The following is an 18,295-nucleotide window of genomic DNA, read 5'->3' as shown; positions in this document are numbered from 1 at the left end:
TGACAATTCAATTACTTTATTGCAACTTTGTTCTCATAACTTATTGCGACTTGTCCTCCTACAGGAGACATTCCTCGCTTCCTGGCCAAGTCACAGAAACTCCCGGAAGCTTAGTGTCTGTTGGCAGCAGAGGAGTCATACCATGTCGCAAGTGGAAGTCCGCTTCCTTAGGGTACAGTAAGCTTTTACTTTTCATCATCACTTGATTGTCCCACAGCCACAAACGCATCCCCCCCCACTGTTATCTTGTTAACCTTTCAAAGTGACCCCCACCCATGCTCAGGCTAATCAGCCTTTGTTGCGGCCACTGCGTCACTGGCGAGGACGCCGCAGTTGGCCGTGCAGTCATATCCGTGTCGTTGCCAGCTGTTCTGAGCATTTTTATGACCCAACAGAGTCAAAGCTGCATCGCTATTTGTGTGTACAGAAAGCAAAGCCTATTAAGCTTGGTCTTAATGAAATATGATGCCCGTATCTACTGTATGTGCCTTCGGCTCTTCTCGCCCATTAGCCCGAGCCGAGCTGCGAGAGTGTCTTGCGGCAAGTGCTGAGATGTAAGCGCAGGCGGCATCAGTAGGACAGACTTAGGGAGGGGGGGGGCTTCAAAAGGCTGAGATAGTTTTCAAAGACGCCTCCCAAGGCTACGTGCTTCGTCATCAAACAGCCAGCGACTAATCCATAACCCACTTTTGGCTCGCGTGCCGTGCCGTGCAACCCACAAATAAATCCCAGTGTATAATAGGAGCTTGTTCTATTTTTAAACAGCAGCGTTCAGAAGTTTCTGACACGTAAGATCACGGGTGGTTCGTTTTTGCAATGTGGCTTGCTATTTGTGGCACGTACCTCACTCGTACGTCTCGCTTCTGTTCGGTAAAATGTTTGTGATTGTTTTCAAGTAAATCCAAGCACATGTCTGGTTTAGGATGTGTGACTACTAGATTGTCATTTGATCGGATTTTTTTTTTTTTTTGAGACTCGTTCAACAAAACATTCAACTGTATATTACATAATGGAAGCATTAAACTTACCAAAAAAGAAAAAGACTTTAAGAACAAAGACTTTGAAAACATTTTATCCTAGATTGCATCACTTACATGAACACACCATAATGCCTGTAAAAAAACTTTTTTTCCAGTATTAACTTTTTAGGGGGCGGGGTGGAGGATGTACCTTTAAATTATGTTACAAGAAAATGTTTCAAAGAGACATTTGGAATTTATATTTAAATAATAATTTCTTTTTATGTACTAAAGTCTCATATACATACATAACAGTGGAAATGGTGGTTTTCATTTATTTTCTTCTAATTTATTGTCTGTCCTCAGTACAACATTTCAACATGTTTCATCTGTGTTAGTTTTGGCCTTTTCAAGAAAATCTACTTCCCATGAATCCACATTCTGGATGTGATATCTCACTTTTTGGAGGAAAGTTTAGGATTTTAATCTGTGTATACTACTCTTAGATTTCCACCCTGTTCAGCTGAATTATCATGAAAAAAAATATCAGCTAGTTGTTTCTTATGATCCATCTCCAATATGGCAAAGTAGCCCCCATAAATTTAATTTGGTAAATATTAAAACTTCACATATTAAACTTGACCTAAAAAATATACATTATGTAATCTTGCATCAGAGGGGAACAAATTACCAAGAGAACAAAGTCCCAGCCCAGTTATCTTTTTTTTTTTTCCTCCACATTTATGATTTCAGATGTTCTGTTTCATCACTACAGCCCATGGGTATTTTTTCTCTAGTGCAAATTTCAGTTTTAGAGTGAGAAAAACCTAAGCTTGCAATTTGTGCTATGCCAGCAATATTGCGCATACATGGAATCTCACGTCACGTGTGGCAAAGGTCCTGTGTCGTATTTGAATGTGGAATGTTTGCATTTCTTCAGTTGGATGTCTGTGGGCAGTTTCTCACATAACTTAGTCTTACCTTTCTACATTATCTAAACAGAAAGACAACCTTGAAGAAATTAGTACAATGCCAATTGAAACGGGCAGTGTGAAAAGTGCTTGTGGATTCTTTTTTTTTTTTTTTTTTATAGTCAATGCAGGATAGTTGCAGACATTGTTTATCAATTTCAGACAGGCCCCTGCTGTTACCTTAGCCCTGACAGTCTTGGTTGCAAACGTGAGAATGGAGCAGAGCCTTAACGCGGCAACATCGGCGCGCTGTTCGGAGTTGATGCAATCTCGTGGGGCCGCCTATCACGTTCATTGCTTGCGGTGCAGCTGCAAAAGTGAAATAGTCGAATAACGTTTCCCATAGGGCTGACTTAAATCTTTACCTCTGTTCTTTGCTTGTCTGTGCTCCCACGCTGTATCACTTAGCTGTTTTTTTTTCCCCCCCGGCCAACCTTTTGCCTCGCTTGTATCCTTGCAGTTGCATTTAGTGAGCAATTGTGCTGCACGAGCAACGTCGTAGCTTCACCGCGCTGAATCATTTTCTACACCCAAGTGTGATTATTTTGGTGCCAAGTTTGCCAGCGTAATTGGTGAGCTCACCGATTCTGCTGATGTTAAACCAAGCGAAAAGTTTGGATTATTTTCAAACTAAAAATTTGATCCATCATTTATGGCCTCACCTAGGGAGCTAAAACTAAACATGTCAAACAAAGTCCAGATTGATCCTCTTTTCTCCCTGCCATGAGCATGAAGCAATCAGCACGCTTGATGCAATCTCCACCGACCGCAGCACATCACGAATAAGCGGCTTCTTTGCATTTGACGACCGCTTTCCAAAGAAAACGCATAAATCCCGCAACCGTAAGCTTTTCCAAAGAAAGAAAAACCATGCCGGTGCAGGCGAAACGTTATTAGCTAAGGTTATTGTGTTGACCCGGTGCCGGTAGCCCCGAAAGCACTGCAAGATTAACGTCAAAGACAATTACCTGTTAATCTAGTACGGGCATAGTGCCAATGCGTAGTAGCCTACAGTTTATTTGATGGATAATTCCATATCGGTACTCGGTTGAAATGTTTTAAAGTTTTTTTTTTTTTTCTTTTTAATAATACCCTAACTTGATATTAGAATGCATTTTGTCCTTCAGACCGGGAAACTCCAAAATTGTCATCTTGCGAAACAAATGAAAATGATCCTTCCAACATGCCCAAACATCCCCCCCCGATCTATATTTATTCTCACAGAGCTCTCCTTGCATCTTCTTTTGTTTTTCTTTCACACCAATTTAACGTTTTCAGTCTGATATCTCAATCAAAAATACCTGTGACATGATAAACAACTAAATAGCATGGGATTGACAGAGATAAAGGTGAGGTGGGGTGTAAATCTCTCAGCAAGAATTTACATTCACCCCTGAAAGTCCCTGTGGTAGCACTAAAAGGTCATGAAGCCGCAAATATCGAGCTGCCCTGTTTATGTGTTCCGGGTTTCTGATTTTGCGCCTGGCCATTAGTTTAGAATCTAAACAAAGAGCTCCTTGTGAATAATTCACATGCTTTATGATGCTCATTATGGAGAATGACTGGATCACAATCTTTGATTATCTTCAGCGGACCCAGGAATCTTATAGAAATGCAAATTTGAATTATTCAGTTTTACTATGAAGCTGTGGTAAGGCATGAAGAGTGTGGTTTGGAGTTGGCCCCCCTCCCGCTTCCAACAAAACACGATGCACCAGTGCACATGGTGGTGCATAAGCTTGATTGGCCTCCAGAGTCCTGACCTCAACCCAATAGAACACGTTTGGGATGACTTGAGCATTGTTGTTCTATCCAACAATGTATCAAAAATGTTAAGGGGGACATTTTTTTAAACAAATACAAATATATCATCGAGTGGTTGCACAAAATAAAATCTGAATCCAGACACGTTTTTTGTTAGATTAATAGTCCACTTAAAAAACACTTCTGGATTTAAAACGTTTTTATTTTGTGCAACCATTTGACCAAATGAAATGTAATTTCAGGATATTTTTTCCATGTTTTATAATACTGTCAACTGTATTGTGTTCAGCTTTCCACATTCCACCATATTGTCATAGTTCATAGCCTTGATGTTTTCTGGGTTGTATACGTTTTTTCTCTTTTTGTGTTTACTGTTTGTTACCGCACGTAGTAACACACACTGTTGTGTGGATGAAACACAAAGGCAAAGATAAAAGACCTTTCAGCTTTGTTTGAATCAGAATTCTTTATTCTTCCTTTTTAATTTACTGCTGTCTGTAATGTTTTGACTCCTCCAGATAGGAACTTGCAAACATTTTAACAGACCAGTAAAAAAGCGTGTGTGGTGTCGTTAAAAGCCTGCAGTTGTCTTTTCAGCTTGTGTTTTATCATTTGTTCCCAGTTAATTACAGGGCCTGCTGGAACGCACAGTTTTGACTCCAGAGTAAAAGTGGTCGTGTGGCTCATAAGAACTTGCTTTGGCTTAGTAAAACACAAGAATGTGTGTGTGTCTCTCTCTCTCTCGCTCTCGCTCTCGCTCTCTCTCTCTCTCTCTCTCTCTCTCTCTCTCTCTCTGTGCCCTTCCCTTCCCTATGCTGAGTTGCGTTTCTAAACCTTTGGCCGAGAGACAAAGGCAGGGGTGTGTATATTTCCTGTCTGCTCTTCCTGTGACTCCATTGTTTTGCATGTGGAATGCTGCGGTGCAGCTAATCGCTTTTTGAAGGCTCGAGGTGTCCCAATATAATGATGCTCGGGAAACATTTATTATAATTGCTGGATTCGTTTAGATTTTATGGCTCGGTTGAAACAATCGTGCTTGTAAAAGGGCACTTAGGTAAATATTGTGAGTCACCTATAAAAAAGAAGTTGTATAATACAGGATAATCATGTTTGATGCTTTTTTTATGGTTCTAAATGGGCAAAAATGCAAATTATACCACAAACCAACCTTGCCTTACTGAGTGATACTCATGAAAGTTTGGAACATTCAGAGAAATTCTTAAACAAAATAGATATAACAATAATAAAAGATTAAAAAAAAATACAATCCTAAATTGTTTGCTATTGTAATTGCCTTTGAAAAGCAAAATGTTAAGTTCAGAGTACATCATTTTCGCCAAAATAATAGAGATCACACTCTCAGTCCCAGACATTTGCGTTCATGTTGCAGAAAGCCGAGGCCGTCGCGTTTTGATTTCATATCGGTGTGTGAGGTGTGCACAGCCGCAGCCGCGGATATAAATGTCATCGTATTTTCTAGTTTTTCATCTCGTAATGCTGTTGACCAATGTATTTGTTGTGCTCGTGAGAAGAACTGTGAGGGGGGGTGGTCAGGACGCCAGCGACTTATATGCCATGTTTCAATCATAGCGGATGCTAACGTGCTGATGCTCTCTGCTCTCAGACGTGTTGTGGCTAGACTGTTGTGCTGTGCAGGAGAGCGGATGGATGGATGGACGGATATAATAAAAAATAAATATCAAATTATTCACAAACTCAAGCCATAATTAATGTTACCTTTAACCTGTGCATCTCACTCGAAAAAAAATATATTAAAGAGACAAAGCAAACATAAACAACTGACATAATGTGGTTGTATAAGTGTACACCCCCCTACTTAAGTAGCTGTATTCAGAATTAACCATTCAAATTTGAATGTTAAATTGGAGTTAGCACATACCTGTCACCATTTTAAGTGTATCCAGTTACTTGGTTTCGGTAAGTACTCAAAAGTACTCTCACTGGAAAAATGTGGTCTCAAGTAACCCTAATTGCGTGCGTGCGCGTGTGTGTGTGTGTGCGTGTGTGTGTGTGTGTGTGTGTGTGTGCGTGTGTGTGTGTGTGTGTGTGTGTGTGTGTGTGTGTGTGTGTGAGAGAGTAAGACAGAGAGATTTTTGATTGCAATGAACAAGCTTACAAGAGCACATCAGTCAAGGGAATCTTGCATGATGTATGATGCGGTCAAGGGTTAGGGTTAGGGTTAGTCCATTCCCCAATCTTGTATTTGCACTCATGCCAAGGCCCAGGTTGATGCTTGTTTCTGTGGCAGTTGGGCACTTGCAATATAGCTACCTTTGGTAAATTCCTCCCTCCAGCAGTTATGTAAGTCACGTAATGCCTGGCGGCAGAGCACAGGTGTTACATTTCCACACAAAATCATGTGTGACATTAGTGTGAACCTTGAGCTTGTTACAAGCTCTGCCCAGCCATCCTTGGGAAACATGTCCTTTCTCTCTCGACCTGCGTTTTGCTTTCACTCCGTTATGCGATGACACTTTGCCGAGTAAATTAGATATAGCTAGAGATTAGCGATACAGTGTGACTCGCGCATAGCTTATCCTTTCATCAACTCCCTGCCCCAGTAATATCAGGCGAACAGGCCTCGGAGCTCTTCAAGTCTTAACTCCCTGTCTGATAGGGTGCATTTGCAATTCCGCAGCTCCGCATCAGTTCGCAGATCAAGCCAGGGGGGTGATGAGGGGCTGCTTTTCGGCGAGCTCAGAGGTGATGGAGCAAGGACTTAGTGCACATTTCTCTACGAAGACAAAATAACTGGGGAGTATGATAGCTTGTTCTCAGCTGATTTATACCACTCAAGTAGGGGATTTTGGCCGGTGAGATATTAACCAGACAATAGCGCGGGTTTAATCCACTTGTGTGTGTGTGTTGGGAGAGGGTGGGGGGGGGGGGGGGGGGGGGGGGGGTTCATGGGAAAGTTTAGCCCCTCTAAGGTGTCCCAGGAGGCAAACAGTTCATTCAACATCCACTATTCTTCTGTACTGTGTACCATCAGCATGTTTTAAACTAATGAAGACACTATTCTTGCTTTTGACATTTTCATGTTTTAATCTGTTGGGGTTTTTTTACTAGGTTTTTTTTTTTTATTATTATTATTAGAGTTTCATAATGGCTTGTGCATTTCAATGTTGAGTGCAAAGTTTATCTGCCCAGCTGTCCACCACTCTCAGGCTGCTGTTTCACTTGAATGCCCTGATCCTCCCCCACCCCGAGCCCTGCCCGCCTTCAATGCCAGAGTGGCACTTAATAGAAGAAAGTAAAATAGTGTTAATCCACTTTACATTATCCCTTAATGAGTGTGCTAACAAGAGGAAGGCGATGGTGTGACAGTGTAAGCGATCACAGGTAATCTGTTGAAAAGTGGCAACCATAATGACAAATGATACACACTCAGAAGGCCTTTGTGCCAATGTTGTCTTCCAGCCTTATTCTCAGAGTTCCTTTAAACCTTGCGAGGATGTTGTCATCAGAAACCCTGTTGACATTTGTGACTGGCAGAACAGAACCTTGTCAGATTGTTTTTATTCCGATACCTGGGCGTTTCCAATCCTTTGAAAATTGCGACCAGTGGAAATATGACAATAATGCTAGATTGGTGCTTACTTGATGTGGAAGACTACTAATACAACTACAGCCTGTGAGAGAGCGTGCAAGTGGGCTTGCATGTATGCATGTGTGTGTGTGTGTGTGTGTGTGTAGGAGTGAATGAATTGTGTGTGTTGGCTTCTCTTCACCAAAAAGTCTTATCTTCTGCAATCAAGTCTCAGTGTGGGCCAAGATATGGTTCTTTCGCTATGTGACAGTTAGTAGCTATGAGACAGCTCTTTGTTTGGGCCTCTTTGAATGTCTCGTCTTTTTTCTCATGTTCCACGGCTCGAGGCCAAATCGAGAACAGTAGAAGCCTTCGCGCTGTGCCCTCTATGCATCAAGGTTCAAAGTTGCAGCATAACATTTTTATAAAAAAAGAAAAAACAACACAAAGACTGTTGTCGCATTTAATCTCAATGGAGGTTTACTATTTTACACGTTAACTCAAAAGTTTTTGCAAATCAGTATTTTGGACAAATGTACCAGGACCATTAGTCTTTGTATCTACGGAGAGCAGTTGTAGTAACAATAAAAAAAAAAAATAAAAAAAAATGGGGGAACTTAGTCGTGATCACGTTAATTTACAGTCTGCAAACTGAAAGTGACGATCACGTTCCCAAACAATAACTCTGCAGAGGGGATGCACTGCCACCTTGTGGAATCTCACAGCACAACATTCAATTAAAAATAATCCCAGCAATGTGAAAAAGACCTTTGCGACTTTTGTGTGATTAAGTAAGGGCTGTATAAATAGATTTGACTTGACTTGATAAAAAGTATAAAAACTGCAAGAATGATGCGCTTGTCTCAATTTACTCACATTTACACATTAGAGTGAAATCTGGGCCAGTTGAATAGAACACAAAATTGATTGCTGGAAACCACATGGCTGTACCCTCTTCCAATTTGTGATTCCACAAGTTGTGCATTATTTAGTTGTTGCATTATTGTGCCTCTCTAACATCGATAAACAATACATTTGCAGTGAATAGATCATTTTCATCGAAATGAAGTCATATTTTCCGCCCCACCTCTGATAATGACTCCAACCAAGGCACCCCGTTGAGGAATCACTGCGCTAGGCACAAGTCTCCCGAGGGTGAGATAGGCCCCCCTACAAAGCAGCATGGGAGTAGGCGAGATGTACAAGTCAGGCTATTCCAGCAGGAGTCTTGTTCATATAGACCAAACAGCGCAGCGTGTCTTGTCTCGGCTTGATAGGAACGATTCCGGAGAACGGCCTGACCCGAAGCAAGAAAAAAAAAAACATAGTTGTTCTGCTTTGAGGTGTCAGATTGTACAGAGCTTGTTCTTTGGGGCCAATCAGATGTGTTAAATCAATTCAAAGGAGTCTGGCTGCCACTTTTGTATAACATCCTGTTCAGGGTCACTCACTGTTCTTGGTGACTTTGGGCAAAATGTAGAATATATCACGCACTGGCCTGCAGTCAATCACAGGGCGATGAACTGTAAACAATGCACTGAGTGGGAAGTTATATAACGCCAGCTGCACAAAAATTATGCAAACTACTGTAACGCTAAGATCCTTTTCCCTCATTATGAATGAGTTTTAAAAGCATTCATGAATTTGTAGTATTTCAGTAGTAAACTCAAAAAAATGGAATTAAGAATAATGTATCTTTGAAATTAGACGGGATTGAAATTCAAAGGGTAACAAACGCCATCTTTAGCTATCATGATTGACGAATATATTACCTGAAAGTCCCTAGCGAAAGCTACAGTAGTATTGCATAAAATAAAATATATGTTCAACAAATATCCGCTGTTAACATTTTATATCATATTGATTGTTCGATATATACGTGCTTGACCGACCATGTAGTTGCGATAGAGAGCCCTCTAATGTCTTTATAAAATATAAGCTAGTGAAACCCCATAATTCAATATATGTTAAAAAACAAATGCTGTAGGCTAACAAAAATATCTTACCTAAAAATATTCAAATCAAGTTTGAAAACATACAATGCAACTACAATCGGAAATGCACCAAAATAGTTCAAATGCAAAGATTTAGAGCCAAAATGATGGAAAGTAGCAGTGTGAAGTTATTGAACGACTCACAAACATGCAAACAGTCAAGTAAACTATATTTAACTATGATACTGTGATAGGTGAAATTATTTGTTGTAAAAAGGGGCAGAAAACGTAAGCTTTATTTTCCCTCTGCGCCTTTTGATTCGAAGTTTTATTTTGTAAAATGTTGACTTTTTCCTTTCATAAGATCAGTAAGAACACACAGGTGCAGCAGGCAGCCGTTTTATTTTAAAAAAATTAATTTATTATTATTATTATTAGTAGTAGTAGTAGTAGTAGTAGTAGTAGTGGTAGTATTGATGTTGTTGTTAATATTAATATTAATAATAATAATAAATATTATTATTATATTATTATGTTGTTATGTTTTTTTTTTCATTTTGCCATTGCAGTTTACTTGTAGTTCCCGATGGTTATTTTTCAATTCCATCCTCCTAAAAAAAATGCCTGCTGCGTTTCTCTTGATTCCAAAACATACACACCACTGAACTAGAAAACAATGTGTAAATAATATATTAACTGCTATTACTTTTCACATTGCTTTTTAACCTTCAGGCGACTCAAAGTACTTTTTACATTGTCGTCTCACTCAGCGTAAGCAGCATGTTGTGACAAGACTGAATTGGAGGCAAAGGTCAGACCTACAACATTTCAGCTGGCGAGACTGCCCATGTGGACTTCTTTAATAATACCTTCTTGAGCCAAATTTCAATGAAACAGATGTTGGAAGCGAAATATTTTGCAGTTTAGCGGTCTGCGCAAGTGCCTATGTATTTCTCGCGTGTGGTACATACACTCGTTGAGACTCAGTGTATTTGATGCTGCACAAACAGATGTGACGGCTCATATCTTATGCGGCCGCGAGCATATGGTGAGTGAGGAGGGAACACATAAGGCCAAAGTACCTGGATGAGATGATGAATTCAACCCTGCAAGTGTATTCTGTACTTGTGTGCACGCCTGCGGATGCCTCGGAGCTTGAACTCTTGTGTTGAAATGTGTTTCCGTTAAAGCGTGAATCTACGGCTCTTTGTCGATTTGAAACAGCGTTTTCGCTCCCCGCTCCTGTGTGTGTGCTCCGACTGCTAACTCATTGAGCTCACGGTGTCGTGTGTGGGCCCCTCCCCACCTACAGACTACGACACGGCCTTGCTGGCTGGACAGCAACATGCAACGTTTAACTGACATGACAAGTGACAATACCAAAAAACTGCATTTAAGCATTTGGCAAAATTTACTTCACCAATTACATTTATCAAAACGTTTTTCCATTTTTTTTTTAATCAAAGATACGAGTAAAAGACTTTATACAGCAAACTAGGTGAGAGATAGAATTAAGCAAACTAATTATTGAACTTTACTTTACCCTCCATTGCTTCCGGAGGATCATCAATTCTCCACAATTGACAGAATTGGTTTGTATTAATTTTTATCATTTGTTTCTTTGCACATAGACAACAAAAAATAATACAATTGCCATAAACATTTGCGAAATAATTGGAATAATAAACAAAAAAGCATCAAATAAAATAAGAGGCAATATTTCACTGAAGATTATTCTGTGCACGTGTACAAGCTGCTACCAAGAAGTAGAAATATTCGTTTGGGGGCTCATACATTGTGTGAGATAATTGGATTTGTATCAGGCTTGCATTGACACTCGTAATTGCACTGACACTGGTACTTGACATTTTACCCCGCCCTTGAGGCCAATAGGAATATCCAGGTCAGAAACAACAGTGTGACTTTACGGATTCCATAATGGAAACGCCTCCTTTGTCATTTTTTTTTTAGTTCACCTAACAGTAAAACAATTTCTAACCTTTCAGCCTTGTGGCAATGTATCTAAAACCCGAGACAGAGGAGGTAATGAATATAGAATAGACAATGAATGTGAATAAATTTGTTGTTTTTTTTACTCACTGATCATTGATTCGTAAATCGTAAAGCATAAAAATTACATAACAAAGTCATACTTTGATTTTCTCATTTCAATTCAGTTGAGCAAAATGACAACTTGGAATCCAAGTATCGTTTGCTCCATTCTTGTAACCCTTTGTTCATCCCGAGCAACAACAATGTTATATTGATGCTGCGAGAAAAAAAAAACAATGTGATGCATCACAACGTCAATATTTCATCCCCTGCCTATTTTTTACACCGGGCGCCATAGTGACTTTAAGTGCACAGATAGTTTCAACGTAATCTCCCGACAAATAGCTCAGAGATGTCTTTTGTTTAATAGTGTTATCCAAGGTGTGTTGATGCATTCATTGTTGGTCTCAAACGGCTCTGAAATCTATTCAAACAGCACTTGCATGCAGATGTGCGTTGAGATGTGCACGCGCAGCTCATCAGAGCATGTCAGAGCTGGAGGGATCAACACTCTTGCTTGATAATTAGAAGGAGTGCAAGCGGCGTAATTGCGCTGCGGTGACATACGTGTACAATTAGCCTCTACACAGGTTCATTGAGGAAACAGCGACGGTCTGACAACACGAGTCGTCTTGGTTTTAATACTCGACAACACTGACAAAGCAGAACACGTGCATCCTGCTCAGACTGCATGTGTGTGTACGTGGAACTGCTCCTATGAAGATGTTTGCCAGCCTACTGGTGTCAAAACTACCATTTAAATATTGACATTTTTGAACTTCTAGTGTTGTTATACCTTGTACGAGATACATCTCTGTTATGTTGCCTTAGCTAAATTCAAAATTTCCATGAGCTGTTAACTTGCTTTTTTTCCCCCACAAGTTATCATTTTTTTTAATTATGTATCATGAACCGTATCAATGGAGCTTCCTCACGTCTGTCCTGAATGGTTTACACAGCCTTGTCTGTTTTGAATGACACTACAGAGAAAGTGCATCAATTTGAGAGCTGAAATAGATGAGGAGGGGCGGGTGCAGTCTGCGGGGAGACGAGAAATGGCAAAAGGGAAAGGAGAACAGAGCGAGAAGTGAAAACAAAATGGGATGGTGAGCGGAGAGAAGGCATGATAATGAGCCCTACCTCTGACACATCCTCCTGTTTCTATGGAGACCGAGGAACCAATCCCGTGGCCTTGAAGAGGACTGTACTACTGAGAGGATGGGAGAGGGTGGAGAGGGGCGTTACGCTGATGCGTGCAGAGGCAACGCATCTTCCTGTAGTTGGCCCGCAGCTTTGCAAGAAGTTGCCCCCCCCACCTACCCCAACCCACCACCACCCCGGGGACATCCAACATCATCAGGACCATGACAGTCCACAACACACTCCTCCTACGCCAGCATCACTAGATCCCTACCCCGCACACCTCTCCCCCACCCCCAGACAGCTTCTTGGATGCTCCTCGTTACATCACACACCCATCTCCCTGGCAGTCTGTGTTTGTGACCGGACGAGCGAGGGAGAGCGAACGTGAGTGAGCCCCCGTGTGCGCACGCCGTCCCGCAGTTGAGTCCCATTGACCAGTACACAGGCAGGATGGACAAACCGAGCGTGTGGCGAGCCGTGGTGAGCAGCACGGATCCCCGGCGAATGAGAGACCCCGCAGCCCACCCCAGCAGACCGGGCTCCGCCATCGGGTACCGGCTGTATGACATGTGAGTAGCGTATTCAGGCGTGGTGTGCCGCTCATTCATGGAGACACCAGCAGGGCCGGTTGAGACGGAAGCCGTCATTTGTGTGTAGTGTCTGTGCTGAGTCACGTATGGTGTCCAGACCTCCTCCTGTCCTCTCGTGTTCCCTCTTCGTGCTTGGTAAACAATGTTGCTTTTACCAGGGAGGGGCAGTGAGGTGGAACGTAAGCGAGAAGGAAAGATTGACGAATAATAGATGGCGCACGTGGTGACATTCATATTTTTTGTTAGCGTGACAGCTGTGATGAGAGTATGAAGGCGATTGTTGCTGGAGTGTCGGGTTGCTGCGGAAATTTAGTCATTTATCGGTGGATGCTCCTTTGCACCTATTTGTGTGTGTGTTGCATCGCTACCATGATCAGCTCATGGCCCGAGGACAATTGATGATTCATTACATGTAGCATACAATACAGTAAGTATTAATAAGTGAATTGATTCGATTCAGTGTAGTGAGCTTCACCACTGTCAACGCTGTGTGAGCAAATAGTTTGTGAACAATCTTCCGTGACCTAAAATGGCAAAGTATTTGGATTTGAATCATCTATGGTCCATAATATGATGCGATAAAAGCAACGTTGAATGCCCATGACCTTTGATCCCTCAGACTGTAAAAACCAACACCATTGTGGACAACTGTCTGTATATCAAATGCAAATTAAAACCTCAAAACGCCGCCAGCTTCTCCGGGCCCAGGCTCCTCGAAGATAGGGTAACAAAGTGTGCTGTGGTCTGACGAGTCCAGATTTCAAATTCATCCATTCATCTTCCAAACCACTTTTATGCTGTCACAAAAGCAAACATTTGTCCCTGCTTACCCCAGCAAGCCACGTTCGGCTTCCACGAACTGTTCATATTAGCCTCATGTTTACACTCATACTGACTAGCTTGTGAATCCTGTGGTGCTACATCACCCTTCCATGTCACAATCTACAATTAATAGCATATATATGTCAATTAGTCATCTAAATGAAAATGAGACCTTCGCGGCTCTCCACTGAGTCCTTCACAGTTAATGTCGTTTGCTCCCGTGTTTCCATGCATGCCGTCAAGTTCCCTCTGTCTCGGTCATTAGACTTTCATTGCATGCGAATATATACTTCATCAAAGCATGACAGAACAAGTTTGCATTTTCTCCTACAGTCGGATACGTTTGTTATTAGCATAACTCGGAAACGACTCTGACCCTGGTGGAGGTCAGCGCTCTCTGAAATGTTCTTGGTTGGATTGATCCCAGCTTCTAAGAGTAACATGTCCAGGCAGAGTACAGCAATGTTCAAATTCACGACTTTGTATAATATCTCCTTTTGTTAAAGGGCAAGCGACATATGCTGCTAATGTGTTGGTTTCGCTTCCAGTCAAACAGGCTTCGCAGTCCTTCTATAATGAGCAACATAAGAGGAGTCCGGTCTTTTCTAAATGGCCTTTCATGTTTGCTAGCCTGCTCCTGTGAAATTCTAATGGTGAGCCTGCAACGCTGGGAGGCGAAGAGCAGAAGTTTGGGGCTTAGTTGAAGGCTGTCTGCTTTTTAGCATGCTTCACTGGTCCATCCTTAAGGGAGGCAGATGTTTCGTTAGGGTGAAAATATGATGCCCTGCGAGTATATTTAGCAACGCCAATGTGTCGGATTTGTTTTGTTGCAAATGGATACTGGGTGTGCAAGTTGGGGTGTACAAAATAATGACACCTACACCAATCAGTTTGGATATTTTTAAAATAGATGGGATGGAACTTATATCAAATTATGAGGCCATAGCTTGGTGATAATCAAACCGACTTGAGGAATACTGTTAAGTGTTTTGGTCTTTTAAACCATGTTGGTCAGCGCAAATTGCAAATGTGCATTTATTTTTTTATGTTAAGGAACTGACTGAAATTAATTTTATGACATATTTGCTCCTGGAGTTCCAGTTAACAGAATATTAGAGTGCCCTTGCTGGCCCACCAGTCATGTTCCTTCACATTATATGGCCCTCCATCAACATGATTTTGAACATCTTATTTGAAGGTCATTTAGCTAAATGTGTTGGGATTGTGTTGCAAAGTTGGCTTGGTTTGATTTCCCTGTAAATTTCGGAGCCTCAAGAAGGGCAAAGCTTAGCATTTGGAATAACAGCATGACGAGTCGACTGTCATGACTGTGACATTGCCGTCAAGGAGGTTCAATCTTGGCGTGCTGATTGCTAGCTTCAAAGGGACATTACTTTTGGTCCTCACTGTGCCAACTGAGCTTCATTGACATTCTTAGGTTGTCTTCATGTCATGAAGCTGCTCCAACAGGAATTCCCATTTCTCGTGATTAGCTGAGAACATCTTAATGCGCTACTCCTGCTCCAATGACGCCAGCGCTGATGAAATAGCGAGTGCGTCACCACAGCTGACAGAACATTCGCCTTTTCGGAGTCTTTACAGAGGACGCACTGAGCATATTCGCTGCGAGCAAACCTCCACAGCGCTTTAGTGCAATGTCTACATTGTTGGCACATGGGCTGGCACAGAGCCGGCTGTCAGCACACATGGCATCAGTGGATGTGTGCAAAATGCTGCAGAGATGGAATTTAGTGACTCATTTGCCCAAGCACAGAAACATACTGTGTGTACGTGTAGTCCTGTCATCATCTAACCCTTGGAGTCCCGCCCCCCGCTCGTCTGGCAATTGCTGTGACAGTTTGCTGCCAAACGTTACGACAGCTGACATTGCAGTTGACAATATTATTATTAAGTGTAGAAATTACAGGTTTGGTCTATGAATTTATATTGATGAAAGAATGTGAGGATGTGGAATTAGTCACCCTGGATTTGAATGTCGTGAGCAGTGTTTTAAAATCAAGTTGTTAATGTCACTGAAATGTAAATGTAAAATCTGTTGTTTTTTTTGTTTTGTCACCAATTAGCTGCTTAATTTCTTTGCACATTTTAATCTCCTTTTGATTGCTCGGAAAGGTGGATTGAAGGCTTCAAGGGTGATCTACAGTACGTTGATGGCTTTGCATCTTCATTAATTGCGATCTTTTTAGTTTCGACAATGGATCAATTAATCCCAATCACTAGAATTTAACACTCCTTTTTACTATTATTACTCAGAGCTAATTTGTTTTTATGTACTTTGAAAAAATAGCAGCCATTAAACCGCCAGTATTTAACCTGAAAAGCTCAAACAGAAAAAAAAACCCCAAAAAAACTGTGGAACTTTTGTGTTTTCTCTATACCGCTCATCGTATTGAGGGTTGCGAGGACGTAATCCTTCCCATCCCACCGGGCCATTGTGCTGCCCTCAGTAAGCAGGTTAGAGAGGATCACAGAGGGCCCTGGAGGCTTTCTGTTGCGATGTAAAGCTAGCGTCACTCAATCCAGCAAGGTGTGCTTTGTCCTCCATACTAACGGGACATTATTATTTTTCTTTTGTAGTAATAGGAAAATGAAGCTTCATATTTGCTTCAAGAATCAATTGTATTTTTTTTGTTCATATTTTTTACATCAACAGCTAGATATTTGCTGTGTTTTGCCGAGTGTCAGCCACCGAGTTTTTAAGTCATGTTCAAAGACGATCAAGCCGGCTGGATGTGCTGCTGCTGCACTCACGGGTGCACGTCTCAGTGAGTTAAAGTTTCCTCGGGGGACCTGCTAGTGCTGATGCATCAGAGGCTTGAAACAGACCATAATAAGGCGCTGCCTTTGCCAACAGCAGATCCACAGAGGAGAGCATCAGAAACAGATGCACCTCCAGAACATTCTGTTCCTCTGGCAGAAGACTCAGATATGTTTATCTGCACGGATGTCGTCTCACATGCAGTACGACGACACAAGTTATCGTCTACGTATGATGGTTGCATAATTTTTTGTACTGGCAGTTCTGTCTGCGCGTGCTGAATTTATTTCACAGCAGAACTGCGACGTGAAGAAAAAGATAGTGATGTGTTGATAAAGCTCCGTGTTACCGACGGTCCTTGACGGGGATCACGTCACTCTCCCTCAGTTGTATTGCTCAGCCCTAAATAAAAGAAAATACTTCACGACATAGTGCCCACCTTAACCCAGCCAGAGAAATGTTATTATCCGCTTTATACTTTCAACTCAGCTTGCATGCGGTTTTGATTTTATACAAAGCCTAAAGTTTATTCTAGATATAATTCACCTCTGCATCCTTATTCCACCCACCATCTTTGCCAGTTTGTCTCCCCCCACCCTCCCTTCACCCACCTTCTGCGTGCCTGCTCTCAAGCTGGCGGCTAAACAGCTGTACTCGACCATGTGGGTGACGTGTTAGTATGTAAAATGGAGCACTACCTTCCGTGCAGGATTATCTTCCCACTGCTCCTCTCTGGAAGGACATAAAATTTTATGATCTACCCACTAGTATAAATTGCATACTACTCCACACATCTTAATTTAGCTGGCAATCCTATACTATAGTTATAAATGGGAAAACATGCAAATACTTGAGATATTTGACTGAATCACCAAACAAAATCCTTATGTTGTATATATACTGTGAATGATTATTATTAATATTTTTTTAAACAAACGGGAATGTGACGTGTAAAACAAAAAAGGTTTCATTCTGCCGAATTAACCCATCCTGTCCTGGCTGGGTGTAGACGATATCCCAATACGCCACTAGGGGAAGCACTTTTCCATGGCATTCTTTCAGATGTGTGCTTCACCCGGGCTCAATAATAAGTTCATGCGTAAAATGGTTTATTCTCTCTCTGTGTGTATGTGTGTCACCTCCATGAGCTTTAACGTTATTGTTGTGGGGGGATTTGTGTGACCCAATGATCCTAGGAGCAAAATTTTCTGAGCTACTTTGCGGTTCGTTTATCGCGGCTTCACTGCATCGCGGATTTTTTCCAGTTATAAGAGTTCTAAAAACATATTTGCAGTGTTGTACTTTGTTATAAAATAAGTTATTATAATAAAAGACTTCTGAAAACATATTTACAGTATTGTACCTTGTTATAAAAAAATTATAATAATAAAAGAGTCCTAAAATCATATTTACAGTACATATACCTTAGCTACATCTACAAAATGTGCATAGCGCTGCTATGGTAACTTGTGACCACTAGAAGTCCCTGTTTAACCAAGGTTAACAACAGAACATCACATCTACATATGTTACACACACACGTGCACACGCACACACACACACGTATAATATTCATATTTTCAATATTCATACTGTATGCTATTTATACTATTAATGTATTATTTACATTCTTTGAAACTATTATTTAATGTTCTAATAATAACGTGCATTTAAATTAAAGTTTCATATACATTTATTGACACACAAAAAATGAACAGATTAGAGGGTGAC

General features: G+C 41.3%; 1 protein-coding gene across 6 annotated transcripts in view; it reads left to right on the top strand.

Moving 5' to 3' along the window:
- The window catches only part of LOC125989407 (IQ motif and SEC7 domain-containing protein 1), a 73,568-nt gene that overhangs the window by 19,512 nt on the left and 35,761 nt on the right, over positions 1 to 18,295 (top strand). For 4 of the 6 annotated variants that reach the window (XM_049755756.2, XM_049755755.2, XM_049755758.2 and 1 more), the window contains one exon: positions 65 to 172. The exons of 1 other annotated variant lie outside the window; for it this stretch is intronic. In XM_049755756.2, the coding sequence (XP_049611713.1) occupies positions 65 to 172 (108 nt within the window). Of the gene's footprint in view, positions 1 to 64; positions 173 to 12,026; positions 12,943 to 18,295 lie in introns of those variants that run through there. One more of the 6 variants, XM_049755759.2, reaches the window with a different exon arrangement.

The sequence above is a fragment of the Syngnathus scovelli genome, chromosome 2 (assembly GCF_024217435.2).
Source record: "Syngnathus scovelli strain Florida chromosome 2, RoL_Ssco_1.2, whole genome shotgun sequence".
Taxonomy (NCBI): domain Eukaryota; kingdom Metazoa; phylum Chordata; class Actinopteri; order Syngnathiformes; family Syngnathidae; genus Syngnathus; species Syngnathus scovelli.
Note: the sequence above shows the minus strand (reverse complement) of the source record. Positions and strands in the feature narration are given on the sequence as shown.